The following is a 15,659-nucleotide window of genomic DNA, read 5'->3' on the forward strand; positions in this document are numbered from 1 at the left end:
TAGGAGTCTACTACAGGCCACCTAACCAGGTGGAAGAGGTGGATGAGGCTTTTTTTAAACAACTAACAAAATCATTCGAAGCCCAAGATTTGTTGGTGATGGGGGACTTCAACTATCCAGATATGTGTTGGGAAAATAACACAGCGGGGCACAGACTATCCAATAAGTTCTTGGACTGCATTGCAGACAACTTTTTATTTCAGAAGGTTGAAAAAGCTACTGGGGGGAAGCTGTTCTAGACTTGATTTTAACAAATAGGGAGGAACTCGTTGAGAATTTGAAAGTAGAAGGCAGCTTGGGTGAAAGTGATCATGAAATCATAGTTTGCAATTCTAAGGAAGGGTAGAAGGGAGTACAGCAAAATAGAGATAATGGATTTCAGGAAGGCGGATTTTGGTAAGCTCAGAGAGCTGATAGGTAAGGTCCCATGGGAATCAAGACTCAGGGGAAAAACAACTGAGAAGAGTTGGCAGTTTTTCAAAGGGACACTATTAAGGGCCCAAAAGCAAGCTATTCCACTGGGTAGGAAAGATAGAAAATGTGTCAAAAGACCACCTTGGCTTAACCACGAGATCTTGCATGATCTAAAAAATAAAAAGGAGTCATATAAAAAATGGAAACTAGGACAGATTACAAAGGATGAATATAGGCAAACAATACAGGAATGCAGGGACAAGATTAGAAAGGCAAAGGCACAAAATGAGCTCAAACTAGCTATGGGAATAAAGGGAAACAAGAAGACTTTTTATCAATACATTAGAAGCAAGAGGAAGACCAAGGACAGGGTAGGCCCACTGCTCAGTGAGGAGGGAGAAACAGTAACAGGAAACTTGGAAATGGCAGAGATGCTTAATGACTTCTTTGTTTCGGTCTTCACCGAGAAGTCTGAAGGAATGCCTAACATAGTGAATGCTAATGGGAAGGGGGTAGGTTTAACAGATAAAATAAAAAAAGAACAAGTTAAAAATTACTTAGAAAAGTTAGATGACTGCAAGTCACCAGGGCCTGATGAAATGCATCCTAGAATACTCAAGGAGCTAATAGAGGAGGTATCTGAGACTCTAGCTATTATCTTTGGAAAATCATGGGAGACGGGAGAGATTCCAGAAGACTAGAAAAGGGCAAATATAGTGCCCATCATAAAAAGGGAAATAAAAACAACCCAGGAAACTACAGACCAGTTAGTTTAACTTCTGTGCCAGGGAAGATAATGGAGCAATTAATTAAGGAAAACATCTGCAAACACTTGGAAGGTGATAGGGAATAGCCAGCATGGATTTGTAAAGAACAAATCGTGTCAAACCATTCTGATAGCTTTCTTTGATAGGATAATGAGTCTTGTGGATAAGGGAGAAGTGGTGGATGTGGTTTACCTAGACTTTAGTAAGGCATTTGATATGGTCTCGCATGATATTCTTATCAATAAACCAGGCAAATACAGTTTAGATGGGGCTACTATAAGGTGGGTGCATAACTGGCTGGATAACCATACTCAGAGAGTAGTTATTAATGATTCCCAATCCTGCTGGAAAGGTATAACGAGTGGGGTTCCGCCGGGGTCTGTTTTGGGATTGGCTCTGTTCAATATCTTCAACGACTTAGATACTGGCATAGAAAGTACGATTGTTAAGTTTGCAGATGATACCAAACTGGGAGGGATTGCAACTGCTTTGGAGGACAGGGTCATAATTCAAAATGATCTGGACAAATTGGAGAAATGGTCTGAGGTAAACAGGATGAAGTTTAACAAAGACAAATGCAAAGTGCTCCACTTAGGAAGGAAAAATCAGTTTCACACATACAGAATGGGAAGAGACTGTCTAGGAAGGAGTACGGCAGAAAGGGATCTAGGGGTTATAGTGGACCACAAGCTAAATGAGTCAACAGTGTGATGCTATTTCAAAAAAAGCAAATGTGATTCTGGGATGCATTAACAGGTGTGTTGTGAGCAAGACACGAGAAGTCATTCTTCCGCTCTACTCTGCGCTGGTTAGGCCTCAACTGGAGTATTGTGTCCAGTTCTCGGCACCGCATTTCAAGAAAGATGTGGAGAAATTGGAGAGGGTCCAGAGAAGAGCAACAAGAATGATTAAAGGTCTTGAGAACATGACCTATGAAGGAAGGCTGAAAGAATTGGGTTTGTTTAGTTTGGAAAAGAGAAGACTGAGAGGGGACATGATAGCAGTTTTCAGGTATCTAAAAGGGTGTCATAAGGAGGAGGGAGAAAACTTGTTCACCTTAGCCTCTGAGGATAGAACAAGAAGCAATGGGCTTAAACTGCAGCAAGGGAGGTTTAGGTTGGACATTAGGAAAAAGTTCCTAACTGTCAGGGTGGTTAAACACTGGAATAAATTGCCTAGGGAGGTTGTAGAATCTCCATCTCTGAAGATATTTAAGAGTAGGTTAGATAAATGTCTATCAGGGATGGTCTAGACAATATTTGGTCCTGCCATGAGGGCAGGGGACTGGACTCGATGACCTCTCGAGGTCCCTTCCAGTCCTAGCATCTATGAATCTATGAATATGAATCTATAATCCTTCAACTCAGTCAATCAGTAATATTCTTCCAAAGCTGTAGAAATATTTCAGCAACTTATTAGTAGCATTAAGACACATACTTGGTATATTATAGCTAATTGTCAAGCTACTATATGTCTAATTCTCCCTTTAGGGAAAAAAAAATCTGTTATGAATTGTATTCCAGTTGTTTTACCAGATTAGCACAGTGGACTGATGAGAGGAGAACAGGGCCGCCCGAGGGGGGGCAAGTGGGGCAATTTGCCCCGGGCCCCGCAAGCCCTGGCTGAGAATCCCTTTCTTCACCTAGCGGCGGTCCGGGTCTTCGGCAGCATTTCGGCGGCGGGGGACCCTTCAGTCGCTCCGCGTCTTCGGCAGCACTGAAGGGCCCCCTGCCGCCGAAATGCCGCCTCCGCAGACTCGGCGTGCCGCCTGGTGAGTACAAGCTCCCCCGCTTTGCCCCAGGCCCCCTGAATCCTCTGGGCGGCCCTGGAGAAGAACCTGCTAGCAGAAAGAAAATTAGGTAAGAGATTTCACATTCTGCAGCACATGTTCTTGCCTGACTAATAGGAAGTAGTGAGCAGTGAATCACATAAGTAGAAAAGAAAAAAGTAGTTTTAAGTATTAGACTAGTATAATAGATAGAAGTGGAAGTGTTCCCCCATATAAAACCAGAGCTTTGAAATTTAAAGAATTATTTGGGAACCAACCCACTAATACCCTCCTACCAAAGGATGGCCTGTTGAAGAATGGAAACCTACTTTGCAAGTGTTCCTCAAACTATTTCCAACAATGCCAATAGAGACTTGTATATGGAGTCTCAATTTCTTCTCCAGAAATATTTCCCAGATATCTAGCATAGCAACTGGTGCAGGATTTTAACATCTTGCCTAAAGCAATTTGTGGCCCTAAAGCCCTGACATTTTGGATGGAATGATATGTGCAGAGAACAATTAGTGTCTGCACTCTATATGTTTAAGATATACTTTTAGCTTTCTAGGGATGTCACTTGTGTCACATTATTGCTGTAGCTGTGTTGTCCCAGGATATGAGGGAGACAAGGTGGGTGAAATAATATCTTTTATTGGACCAACTTCTGTTAGTAGAGAGGACAAACTTTTGAACTTCACAGAGCTCTTCATACCTGGAAAAAGTAATCCGTGTCCAAGCTAAATACAAGGTGGGACAGACTGTTAAGCATCAGGGGTTCACACATGGTGTAGGAGCCCTTTTAAATTGAAGTGCACAGTTAACACCTCTGCAGTCATAGGACAATGGAGGGTTAGTAGACAGCCGGGTGTGTTATACACATTTTTGTAATGGGTCATAAAACCAGTGTTAACACCTTCCAAGGTGCGTGATGAATGTAAGAATTTTTGGTTATATTTTTATGATCCATATGTGCGCCTTAGTTTAGCTGATCACTATGTATTTGTCACTTCTTCCCACCTTCCAAGCACACACTGCCACTCCCAATCTCCTTGAGGATGGTTTATTTTCTTAAAACAGGCAAGTAAACAAACAGAAAACAGTATTTTAACTCTCTCCTTTGTCTCAGACTTCAGGGCCACTCCTTAGAGGGATCTCTGGTGCTCCTCTCCTGACAGCTTCTTAGTTTTAATCAGCTGTCCTCCCTTCGTGGAGCAGCAGCCCCAGGGCTGCTTCCCCAGCCACCTGGCCCCTTCCTCCAGAGACACACCATTGGACTTAGCTCCACTCCACTATGGCTTCTCTTTCACAGGCACAGCCTGTCTCAATCACCCTCTCCTCCTTCATTCCCTGCCCTTTAAAACCTCAGGTATAGCCCAACCACCTTTAATTGTCTGGATTGGGCTCACCTGTTCTGACACAAGGGAGCGTAGTCCAACTCTACTCACAGGGACCAGGTACCCTGTGACAGTATTTCTATAACACTGAGCGTAAAAGGGAGAGAGGCATGACTGGTGTCATGTATGCAGTCTGGCGCCACATCTACACTAGAAGTGCTTCAGAGGTTCTTCTGATGAAGACGCTCTACACTGACGGGAAGAGTTCTCCCGTCAGCTTAATTGCTCCACCTCCCAAAAGAGCTGGTAGCTATGTTGGCGGGAGAAGCTCTCCTGCCGACATAGCGCTGTCTACACCGGTGCTTAGGTCGGTATAACTTACATTGCTCAGCCGTGTGATTATTCACATCCCTGAGTGACTTAAATTATTGTGACACTCTGTATCTTGGGGGAACACCCTGCAGCCCCATGTTCATCCTTATAATATGATTGTGTGGTATCCAATACAAAGTTTGTCATGTTGGGTGTCTTCGGAAGGCTCATGATGCACTGAGCATTGTTGCTATAGTAATGTTATAGGCTGTAATTTCATGTATATAGTTATGAGGCTGAAAATGTGTTCTCATGGCTTAAAACAAGCCCAGGCAAAACTCTCCAGGAACAGAGTGGCAGTTCACACCTCATCAGGGCATGTATGGGACAAACCCAGCCCAGCCTCACAGGAACAAAGGACACTGGCATGGGCAGCAACAAAGGATCTGTTGGACTCTCCAGTGAGTCGCCCATGGCTTGAATGATCTCTTCCTTAGTTGGGGTGTCTGTGTTGATATCAAGATCTTCTGCCTCCTGGATGTTTGCTTTGTCTTTAGGTGGCTCCCTGTTCACCAATTCTTTGAAATGCTCTGTCCAGCATATTTCTTGATCTTTTTCGGTTGTTAGTAGGTGTCCTTGTTTGTTCCTGATGAGAGTATTTGTCGGAGTCTGCCGTTTACCACTGATAAGCCGCATCATTTTGTAGACGGTTCCTTGTTCACCACGAGCAGCTGCATCCTCTGCTTGTGTTGCCAGATTATCAATACAATGCCATTTGTCCGCTCTCACAAGGCGTTTGACCTTCCGGTGTGCCTTGCTATACTGCTCATAGTATTTGTCCTTTAGCTTCTGGGATTTTGTATCTAAAACTTTTTTCTTCAGAGCTCGTCTGGTTTCTATGGCGTTGCATGTGCTGGGTGTAATCCACTCCTTCCTTCTCTTCTGCCTGTAGCCTAGACAGGCTTCACTGCTCTATTTATAAATTGCTGTTACTTTGTCCCACTTCTTGTTGATATCCTCATCTGCATTCCCCTCCTCTTCATCAAGGTCTGCAAGTGCTTGAAACCTGTTCGTTAACTGCAGAACGAAGGCTTTCTGTATTTCAAGGGACTTTAGCTTGTCAATATCATAACGGCTATGTTCCTTGTTTGGTGGACCCACACTTCTTAGTTTTAGCTTGATGGAGGCTGTCACAAGGTAGTGGTCGCTGCCAACATCAACACCCCTTCTCACTTTCATATCTGTCAGTGAGCGTTGCCATTGATCATGATATGGTCAGTCTGGTTCTTATCTCTGCCATTTGGAGAACACTGTCAGCTTGTGAATTTCATGATGTTCAAATAGGGTTCCGCCGATGACTAGATCATTCATATTACAGAAATCAACAAGCCTTTCTCCATTTTCATTCATGATGCCACACCCTTGTCTTCCCATTGCTCTGTCATTGTTTGTGTTGTCCTTACTGACCTTGGCATTCAGGTCTCCCATGACGATAGTTAGGTACTCTCTAACTCTGCCTGTAGTTTAAGGTAGAATTTCTTTTACTTCTTCATCACTGTGACGGGGCAGAGCGGCCCCGCACTAGTATAGCAGGAGTTAACCCTTCCTTCCTGGCAGAGGAAGCCCTGCCCCGGAAGTTCTGCTGGGCATGCTCCAACTGGAGCTCAGGTATAAAAGCCTGCAGATCAGCTCAGTCTGGGCTGACCGCCCGAGGGGAAGGACACACGCCGCTAGCTCCTGCAGAGAGAGGGCCTGCGAGCCAAGATCCGGGAGTCAGCCCTACCGAGGCACCACTGGAGACCCTGATGGAGGACGGCCCAGGGGACGAACAGACTGGAGGACCCCTCGCTGCAGAAGCACTGCCATTCCCGGTAGGAAGTGACTCAGGGGAAAAATAGAGATAAACAGCGTTAAAGCTGTATTACCGCTCGGCGTGTTGCGGGCGGATCCCCGCCGAGCGGGCGGCAAGTAGAGCTTGCCGCTATCAGGGCCCTGGGTCGGGGCTCGGTGGAGAAAGTGGGCCCGAATCCCCCTACCCCCTCACCTTGAACTGTGAGGGATTATATGGACTCTGGCCGTTAGGCCGTGCTACCCTGCCTGCAAGGGGGGATTATATGGACTCTGGCCGCTAGGCCGTGCTACCCCGCCTGCAAGGGGGGATTATATGGACTCTGGCCGCTAGGCCGTGCTACCCCACCTGCAAAGGGAGACTATATAGACCCTGGCCGCTAGGCCGCACTACTGCGCCTCCCGGGGGAGAGAAGAGCGTACGACCGACTGACAGTAACAGACGGCCCGTAGAGACGCAAACTACGAGACTAGAGAGGTGAGGCCCCGGTACCTTTCCGGCCCCTGCCACAAAGGGGCTCTGCGGTGCCAGGCCCACTACAATCACTGTCATTGTTTCTCCCGAGGCTGTTGTTAATCTTCCTGATCCCGTCCAACTGCTCTCACTGACACCCAGGATGTGTAAGCTGTAGTGTCTCATCTCTGCTGTGATCTGAGCTAGCTTCCCTGTTTCATACATTGTGATCTTTAGCTATTCGGTGTAACATTGGCCTAAATGGCCTCCAAATGCAAGGGAAACAGACTCCAAGGTTGGTTTGCTGCTCTCGAACATCATATCAAACCTGCAGACTAACTGCTAGTAAAGACGTGGTGGACAAATTCTTTTGCTTCATCTTGGATCTAAATGGGCATCTGTCATATGACTGAAAAGTAGAGGGTTGTTGTTGCTAGTAGCATTGTCTACCCTTGAAATAAGATGATGATGACAAAGAAGACTAAGGTTGGTAATTCTATCTTTGGTATCTGAAAAGAGGTGCAGGAAATCTCCTCTTAAAAGGAGACCTTAGACTTCGTTTCCTAGGGAAGAGAAAAGGAACGTAGCCAGGCATGTCTTCCGAGAGTTATTGTTATTGCTACCAATTTTGAAGATGTGTATGAGACATCAAAGGATGCCCTCAGTGTATGTTTAGCAACATAATCTCTCTTTAATGAGGGCATTAGCCATTCTGGAGTGGTCATCAGAGAGGTTGTTGGTGAACAGAGACATTTTGTTCCACAGGTGAAACTGGATCGAGTTATAATGGGTTATTAGTTAGAAAAGATGATGAGAATAGCTTCCCTCTCAAAGAATCCAGTATTTTCCCTTCTCTGTCACTGACAGTAGAATGTAAATTATCCTAATCTTGGCATTTGAGTTGTTGAAGCCTCTACCTGAGAATTAGGTGGAGAATGTACATGAAAGAAAGAAAACCCTTCATAGAATCATAGAAGATTAGGGTTGGACGAGACCTCAGGAGGTCATCTATTCCAACCCCCTGTTCAAAGCAGGACCAACCCCAACTAAATCAGCCCAGCCAGGGCTTTGTCAAGCCAGGCCTTAAAAACCTCTAAAGATGGAGATTCCACCACCTCCCTTGGTAACCCATTCCAGTGCTTCACCACCCTCCTAGTGAAATAGTTTTTCCTAATATCCAACCTAGACCTTCCCGACTGCAACTTGAGACCACTGCTCTTTGTTCTGTCATCTGCCACCACTGAGAACAGCCTAGCTCCATCCTCTTTGTTTCTGTGCCGTCAATAAGGCTTCTTTAAAATACAGCCAGCTCTCCTGGACTCCTTTCCCCCTCATATTAGTCTCCCAGGGGACCCTGCTCATCAGTTCCCTGAGGGAGTCAGTCTGCTTTTCTGAAGTCCAGGGTCTGTATTCTGCTGCTCTCCCTTCTTCCTTTTGTCAGGATCCTGACCTCGACCTCTCATAGTCACTGGTGCGCAGGTTGCCACCCACTTCTACTTCCCCTAACAATTCTTCTCTATTGGTGAGCAGCAGCTCAAGAGGAGTACGACCCCTAGTTGGTTCCTCCAGCACTTGCACCTGGAAGTTGTGCCCAACACTCTCCAAAAACATCCTGGATTATCTGTTCGCTGATGTATTGCTCTCCTTTCCTGGTCCCTTCTTACGGAATCTGGTAAAGCTTATCCACCTTTCTTGCAATTGGCTGTCAAGAAGATGGGGTATTCCATTTTGATTTCCTGATTGCTATAAACCATTCAAAAGGGACAGAGAAACCTTATTTGAAGAAGTATTTTCAAGTATGTCAAAAACAGGGTGCAAAGTTTCCTCCAATGAAACTAAAGGCAATTTCAATCCTAACTGTCAGGGTGGTTAAACACTGGAATAAATTGCCTAGGGAGGTTGTGGAATCTCCATCTCTGGAGATATTTAAGAGTAGGTTAGATAAATGTCTATCAGGGATGGTCTAGACAGTATTTGGTCCTGCCATGCGGGCAGGGGACTGGACTCAATGACCTCTCGAGGTCCCTTCCAGTCCTAGAATCTATGAATCATGGGAGGAAAAGGGCTTTGTAGGAGCCCTGCTTTTTCCTTAGGGAACTAAGTACCCACTTCAATACTGGGGTGGGGTAAAAATATGACTTTGAATCCTTTCAGGAGGTTTTCTACTCCAGCCCAGTTCTGATGCTGGACTTACTCTCTGGGTTAGACAGATAACATCCTTCTCATCCCTCTTCCCAAAATGTTCAGAACATCCAGACTTCTCTGTATTGGAGTCACAGCTCGTGGGAGAAGGTGATGTCCTGACATATCCGTTCAACTCTGAGACTTGTGCCCTGGCTATGCAAGGTTTGGCTAGCTGTGAACAGCCAGGCTATAATTTGCCCTCTGTAGTGCCAGTACATGCTGCCTCACATAGGGAACACCACTTAGATTTAGCCCAATGTTTGTGGGAGAGCAGGGCGGGCAGAAGAATCCCAGAAGGGAGGCACAGCAGTGACAGATCCAGGTGACTGAAACCACCACACTATCAAATACCCAATCCAAGGAAGAAGGAGAACATGGAAGAAAGATTATAAATTACTGCTGCCCAACAACAAATAAAAATTAAAGTTATAAAACAAAGTGCACAGGAGAAACTGAACCACCAATTTATTATGCCACCAGAGGCTGTACATCTGGTAGCTTGAACTGAAGGATGAGGCCCTGGAGCCTCCAGCAACAACTTTGGATTGCCTCCAAATTCCTTGGACGGGCGGGAGCATCAACGCCATTAGTGGTGAATGAGGAAAGAAGCTACGCTGAACAAAAAAAATCTACTCTGTCCCATAAACCTAGCCCCCATCCTCCATGCTATATTTCCTCACATAATACTAAAGCTAATTTCTAAAGCACTAAAAATAAAATAAATTAAAAAAATTAGAAAACTTTTTTGTGAGCAAACTATGACTTAATCCTCATTAGACTTCAAAGTATCAAAATATTTTTAATTTTTCAAGAATACTGCAATAGTACACCCACTGATTATATAACAGGAATACCTACTGTAAAAGGTGTTCAGTATCTCAAGTTATTTTAGGTTACCTATATATTTTAAGAATAGTATATAATGTTTCAACAGATTTCCAAATTTTAATCTTATAGTCAATACTGTAAACCAGTGAGCTAGCTCAGTAGTCCAGGTAGGATCAATGTCACACCAGAGTCCGTTGTGGGTCCTTGCCTCTGGGCACAGTTTATTGATTAAACAGAAAATTTGGGCAAAATTCCCAAATATATAGTTCACCCAACATTGTTTACTGTTCCAAGTGGCTTTTCCCTCATCTCTCTCAGTCCCTCCCCATCCTTTCTCTGACCCAGGGATTTCTGCAGCAGCTTTTCTACTCCCTACAGTTCACTCTCTAAGCCATCTGTGTGGGAATCACCTAAAAACTTGGTTCTTTCCCCTACAGTTTTCCAACACTAAGCTCCTGCTGGCCTTTATAAAGAGCAGGTAATCTTCAGGTTGTCACCTGAACCTAGCCCCACAACCTCAGCCAGGAGGCACCTTATTAGTAATAGTTGGGGCTGGGACTCGTATCCCCTCAAAGGAGCCAGTCACCCTGTGATAACGCTATTAACAAATTTCCCAAATTTATATATATCAAGATGCTTTAAAGATACTAAGTTATTTGTAACGCAGTTATCATTATTTATATTCAAATTTAACCTGTTAAAAAGTTCATATTAGGAAAAATACCTGTTTTGAAAGTCCAAAAGTTCAGCATTAATTTTTTCAATGTCTACATCTGTCCAAAGTATCTCATAATACCCACTGATATTGTTCATTACAGTATCATATAATCCATATAATTTCTGAAGCAATCCTAGCTCCTTCCTGCAAGATAAAAACCATATCAACCATTAGAATCAGCTACTGAAAGATGGTGTAATAATTTCTGCTCGTTTATTATGAGTACAGAAGAATAACTAAAATCTTTTTAGAATGCAAGCCTTTGGGGATAGAAAGCTGTGTCTTCTATGTACTCTAGCAAAGAGAACAATAACAGCAATCAAGTAATAAAACAATGTGAAGTACTAGTCCGAATAGCCCAATAATCAAGTTGTTTGATATTAATAACAATATTGCAAAAGTTTCAGGTAGACTAATTAGGGGCTTGTCTATGGGGGAGATGTTGAGGGTTAAACCAGATTGATTTGATGCACATTAGTTCACATGCAACAGGCAAGCCGCACTAATAGCATGCACACAAGTCAGCTGTGCCCTCTTTCAATTTGTATCATTGTGTTCACATGGTAGCAGCTTGCTGTGTACTAAACACATGGCATTCTCTGAGGATATCCTATGGTCCTTTGCTTCGCCGCTCAGCATGTGCATTCTGGGATTTTTCTCGCTATGCATTGTGGGATGAATAGCAGAAGCCCAGTGGGTTCACATTTGTAAAAATCACATGCTTCCTTTCTGGGTAGACTAGCACCATTTTCAAATTGCTGTTGGTCAGGACGGACCTAACTATGCTCCACAACACTGTGCTGGCAACTACAAATATGCAAAAGCTCCTTTGGCTGTATTTCAGCTTTTGAAGCTCGATAACTTTGATTTTGGACTTTGCCCAGTACACCACCAAGCAGATGATGTGGCAGCAACAGAAGCTTGAATTTCAGCAGCAGCAGCAGAAGAAGCCAAAAGACGATGAGGAAGAAGAGGATAATGCTGAGCAACTGCTACTCCAGGATATGTGGAGATATGTGCTGAACTAGTACCAGAACTGCAGCAGCACTGTACCAACATGAGATGTCCCTTACCTGTAGAAGAGTGGGTTGCCACTGCCATATGGAAGTTTGCCATCCCTGAATGCTACAAGTCTGTAGCCAACCAAATAGGCATAGGAAGGTGAACTGTTGTGGCCATTGTCACAAAGGCGTGTGATGCAATACATAAGGTACCATTGCAGTGGTTTACAAACCATGGTAATGATCAAGAGATTATTGATGACTTTGCCTGCATGGGGTTCTCAAACTGTAGTAAGGCAATTGATGGCCTTACATGTGCCTATTATTTGCCACACACACACCAAGGCTCAGAATTAATAAACAGAAAGGTATGGGTATTTCTCCATGGTGTTCCAAGGGCTGGTTGACCACCATAGCAGGTTTACAAACATAATTTCAAGATGGTCTGGAAGGATGCATGTCGCAAGGATCTTTTGAAACTCAGTACTATTTAAATTAATGGAGAAAGGACAATTTGTTCCCTGTGGACATTAATGGTGTGACGATTGCTCTGGTTACCCTGGAAGACCCAGCATATCCTCTGCTGACCTGGTTAATGAAGCTATTGGAAGGCCACTTGTGTAATGGAATGATAAGCTGTATTATACTGTTCGGCCACTAGGTGCCACTGTGGCAACATACCTTATTTGAGCCATACAGGCAGAACATTAAAGGCTCTTGTACTGAACGTATCTGGTGTGTATCTTGCTCAGAAGACAGTTCTGTAGTCAGTCTATATCTGATACAGGAGCATGACATGGTGTCAGAAGTAAACAAGTGCCAGGGGAGAACAGAAAAAGAGGAAAAAAGCAACAAAGGTTTCAAACAGAAGGGAAAAAAAGCAAAAAAAGGTGTCCACTAAGGTATTCCGTACACCCAGCAGGTAGGCTACTGATATAATGATGCTGTGCCGAATACATCAATTCCACAGTTTCACTGCCTCTGCAGAAAGGGATGGTGATCTCGCTCCTCCCTGGTGGTTCATGTAGAACATTCATGCTATGTTGTCTGTCATAACCTTTATATGTTCACCATTGATCAATGGTAGGAAATGTGCACAAGCATTCCTGACCAGTCTGAGCTCCAATAGGTTGATATGGAGCATTGATTCTATGGGGGGCCATTTGCCCTAAACTGTGTGATTGTCTAGATGAGCTTCCGAGCCCAGTAAAGATGTGTCTGTTGTCAGTTTCAATGTTGGAGATGGCTGTGTGAAGGGGACCCCTGTGCAGACATTCTGAGGATCTTTCCACCACTCAGAGAGAGTCTTTGAGTGTCGACAGTAGTTTGTTTATTCAATGTGTCTCTGTTTGGTGCGTATACCGTTTTGAGCCATGCCTGAAAGCAATGCATATGAAGTGTTGTATGCCTTATAACAAAGGTGCCTGCCACTATGTGCCCAAGTAGTTGGAGGCAATTTCTGGCCGAGATCTGGGGGCTGGTCTGAATGTTGTCTATTAAGACAGTTAGGGTGTTGAACCTGTGTAGTGGGAGGAAGGCTTTGACCTTCACTGCATCAAGATAGGCTCCTATGAATTCCAGATGGTGCCCAGGAGTCAAAGTCAATTTTTGAGTGTTCAGCTGAAGTCCCCATTGTATGAATACATCTGTAGTCTTTTGCGTGGCCACTAGGGTGTCATCAAAGGCTCATGCCTTGAGTAGGTAGTCATCTAGATAAGGTACATCATGTTTCTTGATTTGTGAAGGTGGGCCGCTACCACAGATAGGACCTTCAAGAACACGCTGGGTGCAGATGACAGGCTAAATGGAAGTACCCTGTATTGAAAATGGTCTTGACCAAAAGTGAACCCGAGGAACCTTCTGTAGGATGGTTGAATCACAATGTGAAAATTAGCATCTTTGTAGGTCGAGGACTGAGAAGAAGTCTCCCTGGTCTAGAGATGGAATTATTGCTGCTAATGTAACCATCTTGAATCTTTGTGCCTTTCCATATTTGTTTAGTGCTCTCAGATTGAGAATGGGTCTCCATCCTCTGTTTTTTTCCGATATTGGGAAGTATTTGGAATAGAAACCCTTCCCTCTGTGTTCATTTGGAACTGGTTCTATAGCACCGAGGTTTAGGAGATGATTTATTTCCTGACTTAACAGGCTCTTGTGAGAGGAGTCCCTGAAGAGGGCGGGGAGGGTGGATGGGTAGGAGGGAGGGAGGTAAAATGGATTGAATAACCATTGGAGATGATCTCCAGTATCCAGTTGTCTGATGTTATCTTTTCCCAGTTTTGTTGAAAAAGAATAAGGCAGTGTCCAAAGGGTTGTAGATGGTTCGAGTTTTGCAGCAATTGATGATGGCAGTAGTTGCTTGGGGCCTCAACCAATGTATCAAAATTGATGTTTCGACATTGAGGGCTGCACAGTTAAGTTTGGGGAGCCGTAGGCTTTCATTTTTGCACCTGTTGTCTCTTCCGCTGGGGTTTGTATTGTCTCTGAGATGGAGGAAACTGAGCTGGTCGGGATCTTTGTGATGTCTGTGACTTACCGTACTGTCTTTTTTGTGCCAGTGTGTAGAGCATAATGTGGCTCTTCAGTCCTTCAGTGTGCATAGTGAGGCGTCTGTCTTTTCTGCAAAGAGTTTGGATTCTTTGAATGGAAGGTCCTCCATGGTCATTTAGACTTCTCTTGGGAGAATGGAAAGGTGAAGTCAGGAAGCTCTCTTCATCACTACTGCCATTGATATGGAGCAGGCAGCTGTGTCTCCAGCGTCTAATGCAGTCTGTATTGCTGTCCTTGCCAGAAACTGGCTCTCGGCAATGACGGCTTGGAACTGTTCTCTTTGATCATTTGGGAGATGTTTAATAAAGGCATTAAGTTTTCCATAATTGATATAATATTTAACCATAAGGGCCTGATAATTAGCAATCTGAAATTGTAAGGTTGCTGATGAATATGACTTCCTGCCAAATAAGGCGAGTCATTACCAGTCCTTGTCGTAGGGTGTTGATTTAGCATGGTGCTATTTGCCACGTGTGTTTACAGTGTATACAAGAAGGGAATTTGGGGATGGTTGGGAAAATAAAAAGTCCACAATCATAGAGGGGACATAATATTTTTGTCTGCCCTTTGCATGTGGGAGTTATCATGGCCAGCGTTTGCCAGATGACCTTGCCTAGGTCTAGTCAGGCCTTGTTGATCAGGAATGCAATACATGCTGGTGAGGATGTATGGAGGATGTCCAACAGCTTGTTTTGCAACTCCTTTATTTCTTCAAGGGGGATCTGAAGTGTGTCTATCACTCTCCTAGTGAGGTCCAAAAATTGCTTAAGGTTGTGTGCCGTAGATGGTTGAGGAGGCATCACGGCTTCACCTGGAGTGGAAATGTTTATTGCTGGAGTAATTTCTTGATCCAGCCTTGCCTCCTGCTTCTCAAAGGTCTCCTCTTGGGGATCAGGGAGTCTAGAAATGGAAACTGAGGGAGATCATCTTCCTCTATCCCTATGGGAGACACTCAAGGTTCTAGAGGACTGGTGTCTATAGGCTGCCCATGGCTCCCAGTACAGCCACTGGGATGGTGTGAAGGGCATGGCTGATGGTACCCAAAAATATCCATACCAAGTGGGTGGGCCTTGTCAGTCCTGTCATGGTTCTAGGTGACTGGTCCCTTGGCATTGCCCTGGGAAACTTTGCACTTAGACCAAAGATAAGTTATCATTGTCCTCTTCATTTTCACTTGATAGAGGTCGACCAAATAAAGAGGCTGGTGGTGAGTGTCCTAGTACCATAGGGAATTCCAGAGACCGAGATGTGGTTGTGACGTTGTGCAGTCTATATAGTTTTATAAAAATATAAGTGAATATAATGTAACTGGGATAGTTTTATAAAAATTTGACAATAAGTGAATATAATGCAACTGGGATATGCTTCGTGCAAAAGGTCTCTTGTAAGGTATCATTACAAAGCGCATAATCTACTGAGTATGATCATCTGATTTGTATAAATGTACCACTCTTGTATCTAAAACTAGAAATATAAAATGT

General features: G+C 44.1%; 1 protein-coding gene across 1 annotated transcript in view; it reads right to left on the reverse strand.

Annotated features, from left to right (window-relative positions):
- The window catches only part of DNAH8 (dynein axonemal heavy chain 8), a 525,323-nt gene that overhangs the window by 263,959 nt on the left and 245,705 nt on the right, over positions 1 to 15,659 (reverse strand). The window contains exon 33 of the mRNA XM_026649503.1: positions 10,634 to 10,771. Coding sequence (XP_026505288.1) covers positions 10,634 to 10,771 — 138 coding nt within the window. The remainder of the gene's footprint in view (positions 1 to 10,633; positions 10,772 to 15,659) is intronic.

Source organism: Terrapene carolina, unplaced genomic scaffold (genome assembly GCF_002925995.2).
Source record: "Terrapene carolina triunguis isolate 2854851 unplaced genomic scaffold, T_m_triunguis-2.0 Scaffold85, whole genome shotgun sequence".
NCBI classification, from domain to species: Eukaryota; Metazoa; Chordata; order Testudines; family Emydidae; genus Terrapene; species Terrapene triunguis.